The following is a 21,528-nucleotide window of genomic DNA, read 5'->3' on the forward strand; positions in this document are numbered from 1 at the left end:
ATAAATTTTTCATACTGGCCCCCCGTGGGAATCGAACCCACAACCCTGGCGTTGCAAACGCCATGCTCTACCAACTGAGCTCTCGTTTATGTATCAGTTCATAAACCATATGCCATGGAATCGGTACATTGAAAATCTCTTCCTAACTATTGTAGAACCTGTATGGCAGCACAACAATTTGCAATTTCACTGTCACCAGAGCCATAGCCTAACCCCTTATATGTAGCCTACTCACTAAACTTGTTAAAGGCCCAGTGCAGACAAAAACGTGAATTTCCTGTGTTCTATATATATTTCCACACTATGAGATTGGAATAGTACCTTGAAATTGTTAAAATTAGTGTAAGAGCTGTTTGGAAAGAAATGTCAGCCTGTTTTGGCCTTCCATGGTGACATCACCATGCGGTAACTTAGTTAATAGACCAATAAGAAAGAGTTCCAAACATCTCTGCCTATAAAAGCTAATTTTCAGTTTTCCCCTCCCTGCTCAAACCACTTCCAGACAAATCTAGCAAAATTCTTGCTTGAGAAATTGCTCTTTGCTATTTTTGTTTCTTTTTGACCATTTTAATTGAAAACAATCACAGTAGGGTACTTCATTGTTACCCAGAAATGATTTGATATTGAGAAGAAAAAACAGCTGCATTGGACCTTTAATATCTGTAATGAAATACATTTTATTTTGTTTTAAACAAATCAAAATAATGACATTTCTTATTGTTCCATGTTAAGTAAGTGGTAGCTAGACTCACTGTCTGTCAAACGCCCTCCAAATTTAAATCAAAGTGCAAGCATGGAGATACTTAGAGGGAGCAATAGGACACTTAAATATCTGACGTGGTTCCATTTATTAAGCAGTGTTGGCTTTAGGATATAAGTAGAAAAAACAGTGCAATTTAACAAGCACAAAAGATAATCAAGACTTTGGAACAGTGTTTTATTATTTCTTCACAATGTTAATGTCAGTTTAAGCAACAACAGTTTCACAGTCAGTGAAGATATCTAATCAACTACACGACAGGGGACACATCCAAAGACATACATTTTTTTCTCGCAAAAGTAATACATTCTTACTCAAATCTTTACACAAAATCAAACTTAAGAAGCATACACGCAACTTGAAGTGAATGTTACTCCACGATTAAAACCATTAAAATGCATTTAGCAGTATTCCTATGTAAGCCATGCGTTGTGTTACAATAAGATAAATCATTTGAGTTTCATTCCTTTGCCTAGGGCATCTGTAAGGTCATCTGTGTCTGGAGAGAGCACATTGACTCTCCTTGGCTCTTTATTTTTTTCAGACATTCTCCCCTCTTTGTCTTCAGTGGCGAGGAACGCCAAAATCTCAGAGGCCTCGCCAACTCTCTTCTTGTTAGCCTGACACCTCTCTGCGATCTGCTTCAGCTTCTTCCCAGCCTCCTTCCTGTCCCAACTCTCAATCTGAATCTGGTAGGCCTTTTTGAACTGTGTCACAGCCCTGCCATCATCTTTCTTCTTGTGGAACAGAAACAGGCCGAAGCTGGTGTAGCAGTGCTGCTTGTCTGAGTCAATGAGTGATTCATCTTTCTCCAGGTTGATGAAGATCTTCATCGCCTCCTCCAGCTGGTAGTTGTTCCCGTAGGCCTCAGCCAGGTTCACCCTTGCGTGGATGTTGGAGGGCTTCAGCTCCACAGCTCTGGAGAAGTGACGGATGCAGACCTCCACCTTGGCTTTTATCTGGCCCCCACTGACTCGTCCCCCTTTCCTCTTCTGCTCGAACATCTGACTGAGCTGCTGTTTGTGACATAGGCCGATTTGGTGATGGAGGAAATGGGAGTTTGGAGACAGTTCCAGAGCTTTCCCCAAAATGTGTAGGGACTCATTGACGGAGCCCTCGTATCTGAAGAACTTTGCCACGTAACGCGTGACGTGAGGCACGTCAGGAGACAGTCTGAGGGCCTCTATGATGAGTTTCATGGACTCTTGTTTATTTTTGTTCTGAAGTTTCAGGGCTAGGAGGACCATAACCTCAGAGTTATCAGGCTCCAAGGATAACGCCTTCCTTAGCTGAGTGGTAGCTTCACTTTCCTCTGACCTCACTTTCGTATCCCTGACCATGCCCTCCAACCTGTACAGGACCATTGCATAGCCCACATTGAAAGATGCATTGTTTGGCTCCCCCTCAAGAGCTTTCTGGAAGCTCTCTTTTACCTTTTTATAAAAGAATCCCCCAAGCCTGATAAGGCTCCAACCTTTTTCACCATGTACTGAAGGTAAGCTACCTTGAATCTTTGAGGCCCTCGGAATACCCTTATTGATGTTTTCCAGCTTTCCAAGGTAGGCATCCACATCATCCATGTTCCCAGAGTGATAGTGAACCCAGGCAAAGTTAGCATAGGTTACCAGTAACTCTGTATCATTCTGTCTGTCCTTCAATGCACTCTCAGCCTTGTGGAGATACTCAAGAGCACTAACATTATTTCCCTCTAGGTGGCTCAGAAACGCTAGCAAGTTGAAATATGTGGCATGGTATTTTGAAAGGCAGAACTTCATGATTCGATCCAGGAGTTTTTCAGGGATGCTGTCCAGTTCCTTAATGTCAGCCTTCCTTATGCCCCATGTGAAGTGACACTCAAGTTCTTTCAGCTTGACTTCCATATCTGCTTTGACCGAGGCACTGTGAGAAAAAGGCAAAAAATACTATTATTAACACCCAGCATTTTAACTGTTGTTGTCACTTCCGCCTCCTAAGGTGTCGGACCATAAAGCTGAGGGTCACATAATCCCAATTGTACCCAAGGTCGTCAGGTTGATCAACACCCCTGACCAGCACTATCTGCCTCCTCTCTATCCTTTCACACACTTACACTAATGTCTAGCTCCCTTTACTGCCCAAGCATTAATATTGCACTAACACTATCGAAGTTGCTGTGTGTGACTATACGGTATGTCCTATTTCTTCTTGATGTTTAAAAATATATATATTGTGGTAATTATATTAATCATTTTTCATGTGTAGTCAGCCTGTCAACTGTCACCTTTAATTTCCAGCAATACTTGTCCCTCTGGATAAATCAAATGTACATTGAATTGAACTGAAGCAGCACACCACACGGTTTATTAGTGTGTTATGTCAAGTCGATTATACAAATAATAGGTATTATTATCAATACGAAATTACACAAATGGTAGTATTGTCACGGTTCAGACAGACGACCAGAGGACCACAATTGCGTCACACCAGAAAGTTTATTAAAACTTAAGGGAAAAGGGAAGTAGGGAGTGAATGAAGGCTCCAGGGGTAACAGGGATCCCGTCCAATGTGCTGGGTCTGTGCCCCCCCCAGTGGCAGCGATGCGTCCTATGAAGCCGGTGGCGGGTGGTCCAGAAGTCCTGGGGGGGGGAGACACAGACACAACAGGGCGGAATGAAACAAGGCAGCAGTACAGTTCCAGGGAAATCCAAAATACGTAGTAGCAAGGCAGAAGGCTGGTCAGAGTTACCGGGATTGAAGAGTAGTCAGGAGTCGTTATGGCAGAAGCAGGTCTGGATCTCCTGGGGCAGAAGAGTATCCAAAAATCAGGCAGGTCCGGGGTCACAAAACCAGGGTGAGCCAGAAGCGCGAGCAAACAGGTTCCGGGTGTGAGCTTTGCAGACGATCTGACACCGGAGAGCTGAAAGACAGGGCCTTAAATACTGGGAGAGGTAGTGGGTAATGCAGCGCAGCTGGCAGAGTAATTAGAGCAGAGCAGAGCAGGGACAGGTGGAGCTAGTTAGGCTGAGTAGAGAGAGTGGTGAGCAGAGTGGAAGAAAATTAAGGTGGTAACCCGGTGGAGTGAGAGGCTCATGACAGAACCCCCCCCCCAAGGGACGGCCCCAGAAGTCCCAAGAGCAACACCACGCCGGGCGGGAGGAGGGGAGCCGGAGGAGGGCTAGAACTCCTCCGAACGGTCCGAGTGAACGTCCTCATCCTCGGAGGAAGCCGGAGGGCCGTGGTCGGGAGATGGGACAGGTCCCGAGACAGGATCAGGCACAGGACAGGAAGCCGAGCGGGCAGGACGGTTAGGGACCCCTCTGGGGCGGCCCCTACGGATTGCAGGTTGATCAGGATGCCGTTGGTGGAAAGCGGTGATGAGAGTCCTATCCACAATCCGACTAGCTGGCACCCAGGTCCTTTCCTCAGGTCCATAGCCCTCCCAGTCAATGAGGTACTGGAGACCCCTACCCCTCCGTCTGGACCGAAGCAGGCGGCGGACGGTGTAAACCAGACCACCATCGACGAGCCGTGGAGGAGGAGGACAAGGCGCAGCAGGGACCAGCGGACTCTCATGGATGGGCTTAATCTTAGACACATGGAAAGTGGGGTGCACCCTCAGGGAATTAGGCAGTTGGAGCCGGACAGCAGTTGGGCTAATCACTCTTATGATAGGGAATGGGCCAATGAACCGAGGTGCCAGCTTCTGCGACTCCACCCTGAGTGGCAGGTTCTTCGATGACAACCACACCCTTTGACCAACATGGTAGGTGGGAGCAGGAATTCTCCGACGGTTGGCCCCGGTAGTGTAGCTGGCAACGGATCTGAGGAGTGTGGCTCGGGCTTGTGACCAGGTGCGGCGACATCGACGGGCAAAAGCAAGTGCAGATGGGCAAGTAACCTCCTCTTCCTGGCTGGCAAATAGAGGAGGCTGGTATCCATAAACACATTGGAAAGGGGACATACCGATGGCAGAGCAGGTCAGAGAATTGTGTGCGTACTCCACCCATGTCAATTGCTGCGACCAGGAGTGGGGGTTGCGTGAAGTCATGCATCGCAGTGCCTTCTCGAGCTCCTGATTAGCCCGCTCTGACTGCCCATTGGATTGGGGATGGAATCCGGAAGTCAGACTGACTGTGGCTCCCAGCAGGTGACAGAACTCCCCCCGTGACAAAGTCAAGGGCGATGTGAGACCAGGGACGTCTGGGCACAGGCAGGGGCTGCAGCAATCCGGCTGGGGGCTGGCAGGACGACTTGTGTTGGTTGCAGATGGGGCAGGCTTGGACGAATTCCCGTACATCCTTTCTCAGAGAGGGCCACCAGAACCTCTGGGCGAGCAGGTTGTAAGTGCGGGTGGAGCCAGGGTGACAAGCTAGGCGGGAGTCATGTCCCCACTGAACGACCTGGGACCTCAGGTCTTCGGGGACAAAAAGGCGGTCAGCTGGGCAAGTGCTGGGACCTGGCTGGTTACGGAGAGCCTCCAGCACCTGTTCCTCAACAGCCCAGGTCAGAGCTGCAACGATGCAGGGACTTGGCAGAATCGACACAGGGTCCTTGGAGGGGGTGTCATCCTTCTGGAATTGACGGGAGAGGGCGTCTGGCTTGGTGTTGCGTGATCCAGGCCGGTATGACAGAGTGAAATTAAACCTGGTGAAGAACAGGGCCCAGCGGGACTGCCTGGAGTTCAACCGTTTGGCCGTGCGGATGTACTCCAAGTTCTTATGATCGGTCCAAACGAGAAATGGAATGGTGGACCCCTCCAGCCAGTGACGCCACTCCTCCAAGGCAAGCTTCACAGCCAGCAGCTCACGGTTCCCTATGTCGTAATTGCACTCAGAGGGGGACAACCGACGTGAGAAAAAGGCACAGGGATGGAGCTTCCTATCCTCCGCAGCCCACTGAGAAATCACAGCACCAACTCCCACATCCGAGGCGTCCACCTCCACAATGAATTGCCGGTCCACATCAGGCATCTGGAGGATGGGAGCGGAGGTGAACCTCACCTTGAGGGTACTGAAGGCTTTGTCGGCTGCTGGGGTCCAGGTGAAGGGTTGCTTGGTGCTGGTTAGAGCAGTGAGAGGGGCAGCAACGGTACTGTAGTTCCGGATAAACTTTCTATAGAAGTTAGCAAACCCCAGAAACTGTTGCAGCTTCTTTCTGTTCTCCGGAACTGGCCATGAAGTGACTGCTGATACTTTGGCAGGATCCATTTGGATACTTCCCTCTGCCACTATGTACCCCAGGAAGGCCACTGTCTTGACGTGAAACTCACATTTCTCTGCCTTGGCGTAGAGGGAATTCTCCAGAAGACGCTGAAGGACTTGCTGGACATGGCGGGTGTGTTCAGACAGGTTTCTGGAGTAGATTAAGATGTCATCCAGGTAAACGAAGACAAACTTGTTTAACATGTCCCGCAGTACATCATTCACTAGAGCCTGGAACACAGCAGGAGCATTGGTGAGGCCAAAAGGCATAACCAGATACTCGTAGTGGCCTGTTGGCGTATTGAATGCGGTTTTCCATTCATCTCCCTCCCGGATCCGCACTAGGTGGTAAGCGTTTCTGAGATCCAACTTGGTAAAAACAGTGGCTCCCTGGAGCAACTCAAAAGCAGAGGTGAGCAGAGGCAGAGGGTAACGGTTTTTCACTGTGATGTCGTTGAGTCCCCTGTAGTCGATGCAGGGGCGAAGAGATCCGTCCTTCTTCCCCACAAAGAAGAAGCCAGCACCAGCAGGAGATGAAGATGAACGGATTAATCCTGCGGACAGAGAGCCATTGATGTAGTCCTCCATGGACTTTCTTTCAGGAGCAGACAACGAATAAAGACGACCCTTTGGAGGGGCTGTTCCAGGGAGGAGGTCGATGGCACAGTCGTACGGTCGGTGAGGGGGCAGAGATGTGGCTCTTGCTTTGTTAAACACCTCTCTGAGACCATGGTAGCATTCTGGGACATTGGAGAGGTCAGGAGCGGAGTTAGTAGGTACTGGCCGAGGGGGTAGTGCGGCAGCAAGCAGGCAGGTACGGTGGCAGTCCTCTCCCCACTCCCTGATCACCCCGGTCACCCAGTCGAGCTGAGGGTTGTGCCGGCGGAGCCATGGGTAACCCAGGATGAGGGGTTGGCCTGGAGAGGGGAGCAGGTGAAACTGGATAGTTTCTTGATGGTTTCCGGACAGACCCATCGAGACCGGGGCCGTGACATGAGTGACCGATCCGAGTAAGTGTCCGTCCAGTGCCCGGGCAGGAATAGGAGGTGTCAAACGGAGGTTCTCCAGTCCCAGTTGGCGTGCCAGCTTGATGTCCATTATGTTGGCTTCGGCGCCAGAATCCACCAGAGCAGCCAGGGTGTGAGTTGAGTCAGAGAGGCGGAGGTGAACTTGCAGCAGGGGTTTGCGGTCGGAGGACTGGATGGTCATTGAACTCAACCGGACTCCCCCTATGCCCGGTGAGCTTCGGCCCTTTAAAGGGCAGGTTACCACACGATGTCCATCACCTCCACAATAGAGGCAGAGGTTTGAGGTGAAGCGGCGCTGGCGCTCTGCAGGAGTGAGAGAGGCTCGCCCAATCTCCATAGGCTCAGACTGATCAAGCTGACCTGGGTGAGTGGCAGTAGATGACAGGAGCCCAGTCGGATCTCTCCGAATGCCGGTAGTAGGTGGACCTTGGCGCCCCCTCTCACGACGACGGGTCTGTATCCTTCTGTCGATCCTGACAGTCAGTGCGATGGCTTCATCAAGAGTGGAAGGCAGTTCATGGGAGACCAACTCGTCCTTGATATAGTCAGCCAAACTATGGAAGAACGCGTCCACCAACGATGGTGTGTTCCAAGAACTTCGTCTAGCCAGGGTTCGGAAGTCGATGGAATGGTCTGCGACTGTACGTCTGCCTTGTCGAATACTGAACAGTTCACGAGACGCCTCTGCGGTTGGTGAATCCAGGTCAAACACCTTCAGCATCTCCTCAGCAAACAGGTCGAAGGTTGCACATGCGGGGGTTTGACGTTCGAACTCTGCTGTTCCCCAGAGTCGAGCTCGGCCCGTCAGGTGAGTGATGGCATACCCAACTTTAGCCCCCTCCGTGGCGAAGGTCCTTGGCTGCAAGGAGAACTGAAGTCGGCAGCTAGTCAGGAATGGCCGGACCTGGGTTGAATCGCCGTTGAACCGCTCGGGGTTTCCAATCTTGGGTTCCGGAGCAGCGGCTGCAATGACCGGGGCAGGTAACTCGGGGGCAGGGCTGGTGGGCAGACTGGCTGGGGTAAGGTTGGTGAGGAGTTGAATGATCATGGCGAGTTGTTGTTGCTGCTGCTGGAACTGCTGCTCATGCTCATCGGTTTCCATGTCGGGGAAAGTGTGCGCTGAGTCCATAATGGTCAGATCGTACTGTCACGGTTCAGACAGACGACCAGAGGACCACAATTGCGTCACACCAGAAAGTTTATTAAAACTTAAGGGAAAAGGGAAGTAGGGAGTGAATGAAGGCTCCAGGGGTAACAGGGATCCCGTCCAATGTGCTGGGTCTGTGCCCCCCCCAGTGGCAGCGATGCGTCCTATGAAGCCGGTGGCGGGTGGTCCAGAAGTCCTGGGGGGGGGAGACACAGACACAACAGGGCGGAATGAAACAAGGCAGCAGTACAGTTCCAGGGAAATCCAAAATACGTAGTAGCAAGGCAGAAGGCTGGTCAGAGTTACCGGGATTGAAGAGTAGTCAGGAGTCGTTATGGCAGAAGCAGGTCTGGATCTCCTGGGGCAGAAGAGTATCCAAAAATCAGGCAGGTCCGGGGTCACAAAACCAGGGTGAGCCAGAAGCGCGAGCAAACAGGTTCCGGGTGTGAGCTTTGCAGACGATCTGACACCGGAGAGCTGAAAGACAGGGCCTTAAATACTGGGAGAGGTAGTGGGTAATGCAGCGCAGCTGGCAGAGTAATTAGAGCAGAGCAGAGCAGGGACAGGTGGAGCTAGTTAGGCTGAGTAGAGAGAGTGGTGAGCAGAGTGGAAGAAAATTAAGGTGGTAACCCGGTGGAGTGAGAGGCTCATGACAAGTATACGCTAAATAAATCATGATTTCAAGGAGAAATATCACAGGTGATGCCAAAGTGTGCCTTCAATTCATTGATGAAATACAATAAAAATGTAACATATATTTATATCGCACCAAGTGATCCTGTCTAATTTTCGGAGGAAAATTCTTACCTCATCTTGTTGAATACAGCGAGTTGTTTTTCGTATTGCCCAAGTACATGGACGTAGCCTACACAGCCGAAACTTACTCACTCCATGGCAATATATAGCCCTGCAGCTCGTTCAAGTCAGGAAACCGAAACTGAGGCGTAGCTGTATTGCCAAAGTTTCGATTCTGATGAGTGCCAATACGTCATTTATTAATTTTGCACTGTAGCCTACCAAAGATGGTGGTATATAGGCTATTGACTTGCGATCATCATGTGACAACGTTTTTAAACCGTGAATAGAAAAGCAGTGCCATCAACAACTTATTCAATAAGAATGTCTGCTTAAAGATAATTCCTGTGCTGCAATATTGACCATGTACTGGCGCTGTGTACTATTAAAGGGGGAAAGGAGAAGGTCATATCAGGGGTAGAGAGGAGAGGATTGTAGAAATATTATTTTCCAGCGAGTAAATATTCAAATTGATTTTTCAACACTAGTGACTCTACAATCACTAGTTGTTTTTTGAACAATGCTTATTTACGTGATGAATAACCAACTTTAGAAATTAGAATAACATTTACACGTTTTTATTGTAAGCGATACGGTCTTCCTTAGCTGGTTGGCACCTGCAGTCATCACTGACCTCACTCTCTTATCCCTGACCATGCCCTCTAACCTGTACAGGACCATGGCATAGCCCATATTGAAAGATGCATTGTCTGGTTTCCCCTCAAGAGCTTTCTGGAAGCTCTCTTTTACCCTCTTATAAAATACTCCCCCAAGCCTGATTAGGCTCCAAACTTTCTCACCATGTACTGAAGGTAAGCTGCCTTGAATATTTAAAGCACTTGGAATATCCTTGTTGATGTTTTCCAGCTTTCCAATGTAGGCATCCACATCATCAATGTTTCCTGAGTGATAGTGAACCCATGCAAAGTTAGCATAGGTTACCAGTAACCCTGTATCATCCTGTCTGTCCTTCAATGCACTCTCAGCCTTGTGGAGATACTCAAGAGAGATAATATTGTTTTCTTCCAGGTGGGTCAGAAACGCTAGTAAATGTAAATATGTGGCATGGTATTTCAGAGTGCTGAACCTCATGACGCCATCCAGGAGTTTTTCAGGGAGGCTGTCCCGGTCCTTAATGTCAGCCTTTTCTATTCCCTATGTAAAGTGACACACAAGTGCCTTCACCTTGACTTCCATATCTGCTTTGACAGAGGCGCTGTGAGGAAAGAGAAAAATACCCATTATTATTTGTTATTATTATTGTTATTATTCACATCGACAGGGCTGTAGTGGAGCGGGTCGAGAGTTTCAAGTTCCTTGGTGTCCACATCACCAACAAACTATCATGGTCCAAACACACCAAGACAGTTGTGAAGAGGGTACGACAACACCTTTTCCCCCTCAGAAGACTGAAAGGATTTGGCATGGGTCCCCAGATCCTCAAAAAGTTCTACAGCTGCACCATCGAGAGCATCCTAACTGGTTGCATCACTGCCTGTTATGGCAACTGCTCGGCATCCAACCGCAAGGCACTACGGAGGGTAGTGCATACGGCCCAGTACATCACTGGGGCCAAGCTTCCTGCCATCCAGGACCTCTATACCAGGCGTTGTCAGAGGAAGGCCCTAAAAATTGTCAAAGACTCCAGTCACCCAAGTCATAGACTGTTCTCTCTGCTACCGGAGTGCCAAGTCAAGGTCCAAAAGGCTCCTTAACAGCTTCTACCCCCAAGCCATAAAACTGCTGAACAATTAATCAAATGGCCACCCGGACTATTTACATTGACCCCCTCCCCCCTTGTTTTTACACTGCTGCTACTTGCTGTTTATTATCTATGCATAGTCACTTTACCCCTACCTACATGTACAAATTACCTCGACTAACCTGTACGCCTGCACATTGACTCAGTACCGGTACCCCCTGTATATAGCCTCGTTATTGTTATTTTATTGTATTACTTTTTAGTTTATTTTTTACTTTAGTTTATTTAGTAAATATTTTCTTAACTCTATTTCTTGAACTTCATTGTTGGTTAAGGGCTTGTAAGTAAGCATTTCACGGTAAGGTCTACACCTGTTGTATTCGGCGCATGTGACAAATACAATTTGAAGGCAGAGGACATGTATGTGTAACCCATGTATCTGATGCTGTCTGGCCAAGAAGAGTATGGCATGTCATGCACTTTTTGGCCAGACAGCATCAGATACATGTGTTACATATAGTAAGACAGAGGGGCGCTGTTTCACTCCCTCAGATGCTTTCTCCGATGAGATAGTGTCAAACACTGGCGAATTGAGTTGAAGGATAGTTGGCAGGTGAATAGTGCCCTGTTCAGATGTTAGAATTAATTTGGATGAACGTGCGGGGCGGCAGGTAGCTTAGTGGTTAAGAGCGTTGTGCCAGTAACCGAAAGGTCACTGGTTCTAATCCCCGAGCTGACTAGGTGAAAAGTCTGTCTGTGCCCTTGAGCAAGGCACTTAACCCTAATTGCTCCTGTAAGTCGCTCTGGATAAGAGCGTCTGCTAAATGACTAAAATGTAAATGTAAAATGTGAAGTGATTTGTCTGACAATCGGACAAAAACATCATGATTGGTTATGTTCATGGCACGTTAAAAGGTAGTACATTTTACAGTTAAATTACATGTCTTTACTATAAAAGCCATAAAACATTTTCAGACTGGCCTATGCCTGGGGCCTCCAAATCACTAAGCCTGCCCTTGCCATACAAATGCATAGCCCCCTGTCTCCAGGATCCAAGATAATTTGTTTCATTGGGTGTGCTCACGTAGCCTACTACCCTATAGACGTTAGAAGGATAGTTGCCATAAGGGGTAAATACTATTGTTAGTAAAACACCATGGATAAGGTTGCTAATAGTTGCCATTACGCACATACGTTTTGTTCCCCCTATTTATTTGTTATGTTTCATTTCACCTTTATTTTAGCAGGGAGTCCCATTGAGACCAAGATCTATTTTACAAGGGAGCCCTGCATATACAGTACACAATTTACAAATACAAATATACAAGATTACAAAACATACTTATATTCTGAATGTCCCTTCTCTATTCTGAACCTTTGCTTTTGTCATCGCCCTAGCTGTTAGACTCTCTAAGCTATAGGTTAACCTCTATGGGACCGGTGTCCCGTATACGGGACGGTTGAGCTAATGTGCGCTAATGTTGTACATTTTGTATTAACATATATGTTTTGTATGTTCTCTATAGTTATGTACTTGAAAATGTATCAATTGACCAATTTGGCACATATGGGCAGACTTGATACAAAATAGTCCAGTATTGCAATGCTTCACTGGATCAATCTGAAACGTTGCACACACACTGCTGCCATCTAGTGTGTAGTATGCAATGCAAATAGTCTGGGTAGCCATTTGATTAGATGTTCAGGAGTCTTATGGCTTGGGGGTAGAAGCTGTTTAGAACCCTCTTGGACCTAGACTTGGCGCTCTGGTACCGCTTGCCATGTGGTAGCAGAGAGAACAGTCTATGACTAGGGTGGCTGAAGTCTTTGACAATTTTTAGGGCCTTCCTCTGACACCGCCTGGTATAGAGGTCCTGGATGGCAGGAAGCTTGGCCCCAGTGATGTACTGGGCCATACGCACTACCCTCTGTAGTGCCTTGCGGTTGGAGGCCGAGCAGTTGCCATTCCAGGCAGTGATGCAACCAGTCAGGATGCTCTCGATGGTGCAGCTGTAGAACCTTTTGAGGATCTGAGCACCCATGCAAAATCTGTTCAGTCTCCTTAGGGGGAATAGGTTTTGTCGTGCCCTCTTCATGACTGTCTTGGAGTGCTTGGACCATGTTCGTTTGATGGTGATGTGGACACCAAGGAACTTGAAGCTCTCAACCTGCTCCACTACAGCCCCGTCGATGAGAATGGGGGCGTGCTCGGTCCTCTTCTTTTTCCTGTAGTCCACAATCATCTCCTTTGTCTTGATCACATTGAGGGAGAGGTTGTTGCCCTGGCACCACACGGCCAGGTCTCTGACCTCCTCCTTATAGGCTGTCTCATCGTTGTCGGTGATCAGGCCTACCACTGTTGTGTCATCAGCAAACGTAATGATGGTGTTGGAGTCGTGCCTGGCCATGCAGTCATGAGTGAACAGGGAGTACAGGAGGGGACTGAGCATGCACCCCAGAGGGGCCCCCGTGTTGAGGATCAGCGTGGCGGATGTGTTGTTACCTACCGTTACCACCTGGGGGCGGCCCGTCAGGAAGTCCAGGATCCAGTTCCAGAGGGCGGAGTTTAGTCCCAGGGTCCTTAGCTTAGTGATGAGCTTTGAGGGCACTATGGTGTTGAACGCTGAGCTGTAGTCAATGAAGAGCATTCTCACATAGGTGTTCCTTTTGTCCAGGTGTGAAAGGGCAATTTCAGACTATAGGCATAAACTCTTCTAACAGCACAAACAAAACACTTTTTTGGCACTGTCACTGAATGCGAAGAGAACTGGGGTTGAGTCCCTGTCAGTCTGCCCTCCGAATTCGCTATACAACGTTCTGCTGCGTAGTCTAGGTGAACACCTTGTAAAAAATCTGTGCATAATGGCAACTGTTAACAACCTTATCCATGGTGTTTTACCAACAGTAGTATTTCCCCCTTATGGCAACTATCCTTCTAACGACTATAGGCTAGTAGGCTACATGAGCACACCCAATGAAACAAATTATCTTGGTATCCTGGAGACCAGGGGCTATGCGTGTGTATGTCCCATGTCAAGCTGCTCTCCAAATTCGCTACAACACCGCTATTTTGCAGCCCATTATAAACCTATATTGAGTACCCTAACCTGTAGGCTTATCGTAAATTACAGTGGGCAAGTGAAATTATAGGCCCATCCAATGGCTGTGGGAGGAATGAACAATGAAGCAGGGGTTTTACGCAAGTGTCTGTGGGAGGAGAGGTAACTCAAGGATCACTCCTGCATGCGCAAACCAGCTAATCTGAGGTACTGTTTGAATATATTAATGGAAGCATTCTCCCTTTCTTATATAGGCCTATTAGATAATGATGAAAGGCTATACAGGCTATAAAGAAATAATCACTAATCTGGCATGACTTGGTTGGTAGCCTAGCGTAATATCTCATTTCACTATCCATCTATCGATCTTCAAGGATTGGAGGAACGAAGGATACAGGGGCATCTTCTCCATTATATAGGCTATTTGTCACAGTTATATCGCTTAGGCTACCACTTGTTCACCTTATAGAGGCTAGTGGCTAGACCTGTTGGCTGTTAGATTATAATAGTGGAATGTAAAATTACTGTCTCAGACGGGGCTTTACCCAAACCCCTGCCCCCCTCACTCTAAAAAGAAACCTCAACCTGTATGGCATCACAACAGTTTGCAATTTCACTGTCACAAGAGCCTTAGCTAAACCCCTTATATGTAGCCTACTCACTACACTTGTTAAAGGCCCAGTGCAGTCAAAAATGTGATTTTCCTGTGCTTTCTATATATTTCCACACTATGAGGTTGGAACAGTACTGTGAAATTGTGAAAATCATGATAATGCCCCTTTAGTGTAAGTTTTGGCCTTTCATGGTGACACCAATATGTGGTAAATTAGTTAATAGACCAATAAGGAAGAGTTCCAAACCTCTCTGCCAATAACAGCTAATTTTCAGTTTTCCCCTCCCCACTCAAACACTCCCAGACAGTCCTAGCAAAATTCTTGATTGAGAAATTGCTCTTTGCTATGAAGCTATTTTTGTTTTTTTTGGAACATTTTAATTGAAAACAATCACAGTAAGGTACTTCATTGTTACCCAGAAATGATTTGATATTGATATAAAAAAAAAAATAATGCTGCATTGGACCTTTAATATCTGTAATGAAATAGATTTTATTTTCTCATGGAATATCTCTTAAACAACATCAAAATATTTACATTTCTTATTGTTCCCTATTACTAAGTGGTAGGTAGACTCACTGTCTGTCAGACTTCGAGTGAGTCCCTCCAAACTTCAATCAAAATGCAAGCATGGAGATACTTAAAGGGAGCAATAGGACACTTAAATATCTGACGTGGTTCCATTTATTAAGCAATGTTGGCTTTAGGAACAAAGTAGAAAAAACATTGCAGTTGAACAAGCTCAAACATAATCAAGTTTTTGGTACTGTCTTTATGTTAAGTGAATTTTTTAACAAACTATTTTAGTGTCTCTGTGCGTCTCCCAAAAGGTTGTAAGTCTTTTGGGATTTAAGTAACGGCCAGAGTCCCGGTCTGCATAGTCAGAGATATTTATTCATTGAGAATTCTGCCATCACAATTTCAGAGTCCATCTTTTATACTCATACGTCATACAAAAATAAATCCCTTCCCTCTGTAGGCGGGCTGTAGTTTTCCACTCTAAAACTGCTCTACTGACCTTCAGTTCACACACACACACACATATACACACATGCATACACACATACATACACACACACACACACATATCCTACTCCCTGCTTTACTCAGTTATTGCCGTTCTCACAATATTCTGCACCATGTTTTCATAACAGTTTCTCCCCTCCCTAAATTGGGAGGCCTCTTTATCTTAGTTTCTCAGTTGTCTTTGTTGTCTGGCCTGACTCTTACTCACATTGCTAAATAGTGGCTCAATGCCATAGCCTTTACTGGTCCTACACTCACACATTATGCACAGTTTCAGGGTGTAATAATTAGTCATTAATAATTAATCTATCAATTCCACCCTTTGACTAAATATTACACACATACAAAATATATGTTGTTATAGAAATGAATCACACTCATTGAAGTATATAAGTTGGTTTGCATATTAAAACATTACAGGTTCATCAGGGTTACCCCATGATTAAAAGCATAACGTTACTTTTTAGCAATGGTAACTAGTACATCATACTTAAAACGAGACTTTAATACACAAAAGATCATTACAATAACTTTTAAACTAGAGATTTATAGTTCTAGGAAAACATCCAGTCTCAAATTATCTGGATCGTCGTCGTCCTCCACCAAGCCTGGTAGGTCATATCCTTCAGTCGGAGTCCGGGATTGGGCCGTATCTCACCATCTGTTGGGAAACCGCCTTGCTCACCAACCCTCAGACACAGGGAATAAGACAACATCCACAAAGAACAAGTATACCCATAGAAGCTATAACTTCACCCAGAATAGTTACAACAATAGTTTTCCATTTACCAAATATGTTATCAAACTAACCGTTTAGGGAGCTATCAATACCAGAGTTCTCAGCCAGTTCGTTCGCCAGCGTGGTGAGTCCCTGAAGCGCTTTGGTCACGGACCCGTCCGGTGCTGTATTGTTTGGGGATGAAAGTACAGCACATAGATCCAAACAGAACACAAACCCCGTCCCGCTCAGCCAAAAGCATATCTAAAGCTATTCTATTCTGCCATGTCATTAAGCTAGTTGCCGCTGTCTGCTCAGCTAATCCCTTTATTGCATCACAAGTGTGGTTTATAAATCTTTGCTGGTTATAGTAAACATAATTCATCCAATGTACGTTTTTATTAATTGTTGACCACCAGAAAATACTTGATTCAAACCCAGCTGCGATCTGATTCCTAGCTTTGAATTGTTCTGGAACCCCTCGAGGTACTCCTATCCCATCAATATATATATCCTTTCATCAAAGGATCCCGGGAGGAGGTTCTACTTTCTACGTGACAACTCACCAGTCTCTGACACGTTTGATTGTTTGCGTATGTAGGTGAGTTCACAATCAGTTATCACCACACAACCATCAGATGTCAGCACGGGCCTGGTTTTGGTTCCTAAAATCCTCTGGCTGCAACAAAGAGGAGAGATTAGTCATGGTCTCTTTTAGTTGTGATATTCTCTGTGTGGGAGCAGGAGCTAAGATGCCTTACCCTGTATCCTATCTTATTAGTCATAGAAAAACAATAAGACTCCCCTGTGACTTCAAACGGAGGCAACCCAGGTCGGGATGACTTTGTTATCGGGGGATACAGATAGTGCAAGTTACTACAAGACTCTTTCACCACATTCCCAGGTGGCTTGCATGGAACCTGACAGAGAGTTAAAGCCTGTCAAGGGGAACGGAGTAGTTGTTAACCTTGGTTTGGCTGTCCTACGGGCATAACAGTCCTCTTTAGACCGTATACTGAATCCATTCCAACCACAGGTTAAAATCAATTTACTCCGTCTCCATCTGTACTACTTCCTTCAGGTCTATAGTTTGCACTGTCTCACTACCTCCCTCAGAGAGGTTTACTCTATAGGGTGCCCCAGTTGAAGAAGATATCTCACTTGTCAGGTCTGTAATCTGTTTTAGCATAATTCAGACTTTCAGACAGTACCTACCCTCATATGGGTCGCACTGCCATTTCTGATAATTCCCTACTTTCACAATACTACACCTGTCCCTAAACTGTGTATGGAGATTGACATATCCCCCCCCCGCTTGGTATAAGCAACTACATAGTCCCAGGATGTACATGGTGACATACATATGGTGATGTCCTTCCCTAAAGTCCCTAGTATTTCCCCTTTCCCTACGTCTAGCTGTCTCCTATGCCTTTTCAACTTGTGTTAGGTTAACTACCACTTCTGGCTGAAACAGGAGGGTCCGTGTGTGTTAGGAATATGGCCCCCACAATCAGACAGCTACCTACCGTCGGGAGACCTGTGAATCCCCACCCTCGCCCTGAGAACATGTCAGATGCCAGAGGCCAACCCATTGCTTTACCTTCTATCGAACTCACACAGGGATGATCAGACAGGGTAAGGGAATCTTCGTTAAGGAGCCAACCCCCGAGCCCTAGTGGTGATCGGATCTTTCTCCTAACTCTGTGTTTGTTCGTCAGGTGTAGCTGGTTTTACCTTTTTACAGTGTGTGACATGCACCCAGATGGATCTCTCAGCTATTCTGCTGGCAAAGGCAGTACTTGGTAGGGCCCTTCCCGCCAGGCCTGCTTCAGTCTCCTGGTTAGATAGAGTGGGTCACCTTCTCCTTTAATTCACCTGTGGGGGCACAAAACCTCTGACATACAGGTGTGGTTAATAAACGACCTTCTCACGTGTTCTGCTAGGGTGCTCTCTAGTTCTATGTCTGCCTGTCTGGTCCTGCCAACTGTGGCATTCTGTAAGATCTTCCAAACACTTTCTCAAAGGGGGATAACCCATCTTTATCTGGGGTTCCTCTAAATTTCTTCCCTTCACTCCGTGATAACTCTATAAAATCCATTTCCAATTGCTGGAAAGGGTACTTAGCCGGAGGATACTCACCCTGAGGTGCCCTTTGTCTGCCCTGGTGATTATTTTGAGCACAGATAACACATCTTTTTTATAATTAGTAATCCCATGTGCAACAAAGTGTTGTCTAATCTGTTCTACCATCCATCCCTCCTTTTGACACATGTCACTGCCCATGTGTCAATATTATCACCTACCTAACAATCACTTAGGTAATATTGGTAATTTATCATCCAATTGCCATCCCTTATTTTTATTTATTGGTAAAATAAACTATCTTAAAGTCCTCCTCTCATGCCTTTAGAATTTACCAGTGTGGATGATTAATTAACACCAGAAAGTTAAAACAGAGTTCAGAGGCAATTGAAATACCATCCCATAGAATACCAAACATTACCATTATTCTAAATATTTAATAAATGTTACTTATCCCAAGTGTTCATTAATCCTCATGACATTCATTCTCATAAGAAATCATATATACCCCAAACTCAGCCAAAACCTAAAAAACTCCATAAAATTCACTGTGTGCTCCTCTAAGACCTATCACCCTTGACCTGCTGAAAACCCCCCAAAATTGAAACAACAAGGCTTTATAAACATCATACTAGGTGTGTTGTTTTTTATTTGAAAACCCCAATTAAAAAAACAACAACCAAACAGCCAGGTCATGAGGACTCCTGATTTCTCTCTTCCCCTTCTGCTTACAGTTTCTTAACTGGTGCCCTTTCCTTGCACAGTAACTACACGGTTCCTCACATTCTCTAGCAAAATGTCCCGTTTTGTCACAATTGTAACACTTCCACTCACTCCTGTCTCCACTATTACCATTTCCTTCTTGTCTGTCTTTGCTACCGTAACCTCTCTTCTCTCCTAGGTATTGACTAATAGTCTCACTGTCTCTAATTCAACACAAAACCCCATCATCCAATGTACTCCCAGCAGAACTGAAAAAAACAAAACAGACTGTGATTTCCAGGACACTGCACCTTTGTTTCTGGCCTCACTATCTCCCCGGGAATTGGCCCTCCCTCAAGGTCCCTCCCAATCTGCTCTTGGTAAACTGCAAACCTTGTATTGCTTCTGGTTACATAGGGTATTGCTTCTGATATGGCCTATGATTAGATTTGGGTATCACCTGTACTGGAATTACCCCTTTTATTAATCCTACGTCTGCTGGACCCCGGGACCACAAATGCTCTGGAACTTCTTTTAAGTCTGACTCCTGTTGTTCTGTCAACAGGTATTCCTCTCCTCAGCATCTGCTATTCTCATCTAAATGTACTATCTGTGGATGGGCTGTGTTGATCGCCACTCACAATATTGACCCAATCAGTGATCCTCTTACCCTTGGATACCCACTGGCCCATGTCTTTCCAGTCCTCTGCTGGCTCCTTTGCTAGGGACACATGTGGGCTCCATATTTCCCTGAACAGTCTCTGACTTTGGGGCCCTATTTCCACCTCCACTACTGCGTGGGTGTTGTCATAGTGAAACCATTTCAAGGCTATAGTCCTTTCTGTGGTTTTAAATAATGCTTTGTCATAGATTGCATCTGGACCTGGGTGTTTGTTATACCAGAGAATACAGTGTAGGTCATCGGGGGACATTTTAGTGGGGCCTGGTACTACATTATCAGCAAGTTCCATCAAGGTTCGGGGAATATCAGTTATTCCCCCCCTAAACAAATCTTGCCTATACCAATAACATGGCTCCCCTTCCCCACAGACCACCATATTGTCTCTGACTATGTGTACTTTCATTCCCCTCTCAGCGGAAATGACAGCCACATTCAATTTAGTCATTACATCACGTCCTAGCCAATTCAAACACCTCACAATTTGGATCAAAGGGTTCCTTAGTCTTCCCCTCACTAGAGTCTACTATTTCTCCCTCAAGGACTAGTCATGCCTTATCTTCCTCTTCCTCACGCTCAAAGCTGGGGGATGGACTTCTCTCTCCCTCTCTTCTCTCTTTTCTCTCTTTTCTCTCCTGTCTGACTTTCTCTGCCCTTGTCTGGTACTCCTCTACCTCTGGCTCTTCCTCACCTTCATCTTCCCTTCCTCCTCCAGCCCCTTCTTCCTCATAGGGAGGTGGGGCCGGTTGGGGGCAACATTATTCCCCTGCACTCTCCTTCTCCTCCCTACGTATTCATCATCTGGATTTTCTCTCCATGCCTGGTCTGCCAAGTTTGGATATAACCTTTCTGCCCTCTGCTCTGGGGGAGGCACGGAGACCTCAACCTTCACTTCTCTTTCCCTCTCACTCACTTCTCTTTTCTTCCTGCCTTATCTCCTCTCTCTCCTAAGTTTCTAGTTCTACCCGCCATCTCTCCCAGAGTGGCAATTAGTTACCCTGCATCTTCCTCTTCTTTCTTGGCTCTGTCCTGTCTGTTATTCTGCTCATGATGGATTGCATGTCTCTCTGAGGCTATTACACAATTCAGTTATTTTCCCAACATACTCTCCGTAATCGGCCCATGGCAAAAGTGTCCTCTGGGCATCCCCTGAAACCCACTGCCCTCTAACGGCAGCCCAAACCTTACTATTCCTGTTTCGGGGTGGGTCATTCCTTCTACCGCTCTGGCCACGTCCTCTGTGTTCATGGCCTGTCTGCTAAATGGCATATTATTATTATTACTGTATACATCTAAGGTTGCTGGGGCCCCTTTCATTCCCCGCCAATAGATTAGGTAAGGCTATCAGTGGGTACTGGCCCCCTCCTACTCTCTCTCTCTCTCACTGCTTATTTCTCCTTTACACACCTTATGTATCTGTTTAAGCATGGATTCGAGTTTATCTGCGTCTAGACGTCCCTCAAAACCATACCTCTCCCTCCACCTGGTTACATAATGGACATTTCTTCTATCCCTGGATTCCATTTTAATTACATCAAGTATTTCTCGTCCCCAGTAAATTCTGGGACCTCTTGTGAGGATTTGCCCCCCCCATGGTTGGTACTGTTAAAAATCCCTTAGCCACCTCTTCTATATAACAAGTCAATTTAACAAGTAATTCAAAATAGCTTCACACAACAACACCTTGAATCACCCCTTCCTGTATATGTAATCTTGACTAGTCCCCCAGAATTATCTCATACTTTTACAGAGGGATTGATCCCCACAATGTAATCTTGATAATTCCTGACAGTCTCATACAACAGGAATGGGTTCTCCCTCCTCTATACAACCACCTCTCCCTGTATATGTAGTCTTGACTAGTCCCCCAGAATTATCTCATACTTTTACAGAGGGATTGATCCCCACAATGTAATCTTGATAATTCCTGACAGTCTCATACAACAGGAATGGGTTCTCCCTCCTCTATACAACCACCTGGAATTATTCATGTGACTTTTGAGCAAACATTAGGTCTCACACGTATACAACCTTAC

At 46.3% G+C, this 21,528-nt stretch overlaps 1 protein-coding gene across 1 annotated transcript; it reads right to left on the minus strand.

Annotated features, from left to right (window-relative positions):
* Positions 1-645: 645 nt before the first annotated feature.
* LOC311100384 (interferon-induced protein with tetratricopeptide repeats 5-like) lies at positions 646-9,025 on the minus strand. The gene is made up of 2 exons (XM_084141277.1): positions 8,923-9,025; positions 646-2,659 (listed from the first exon to the last, which is right to left on the minus strand). The coding sequence occupies exons 1-2, from the start codon at positions 8,925-8,927 to the stop codon at positions 1,210-1,212; spliced, it is 1,455 nt and encodes a 484-aa protein (XP_083997403.1). The 5' UTR covers positions 8,928-9,025; the 3' UTR covers positions 646-1,209.
* Positions 9,026-21,528: the final 12,503 nt, after the last annotated feature.

This window comes from Coregonus lavaretus, assembly GCF_964263955.1.
Source record: "Coregonus lavaretus genome assembly, chromosome: 25".
Taxonomy (NCBI): domain Eukaryota; kingdom Metazoa; phylum Chordata; class Actinopteri; order Salmoniformes; family Salmonidae; genus Coregonus; species Coregonus lavaretus.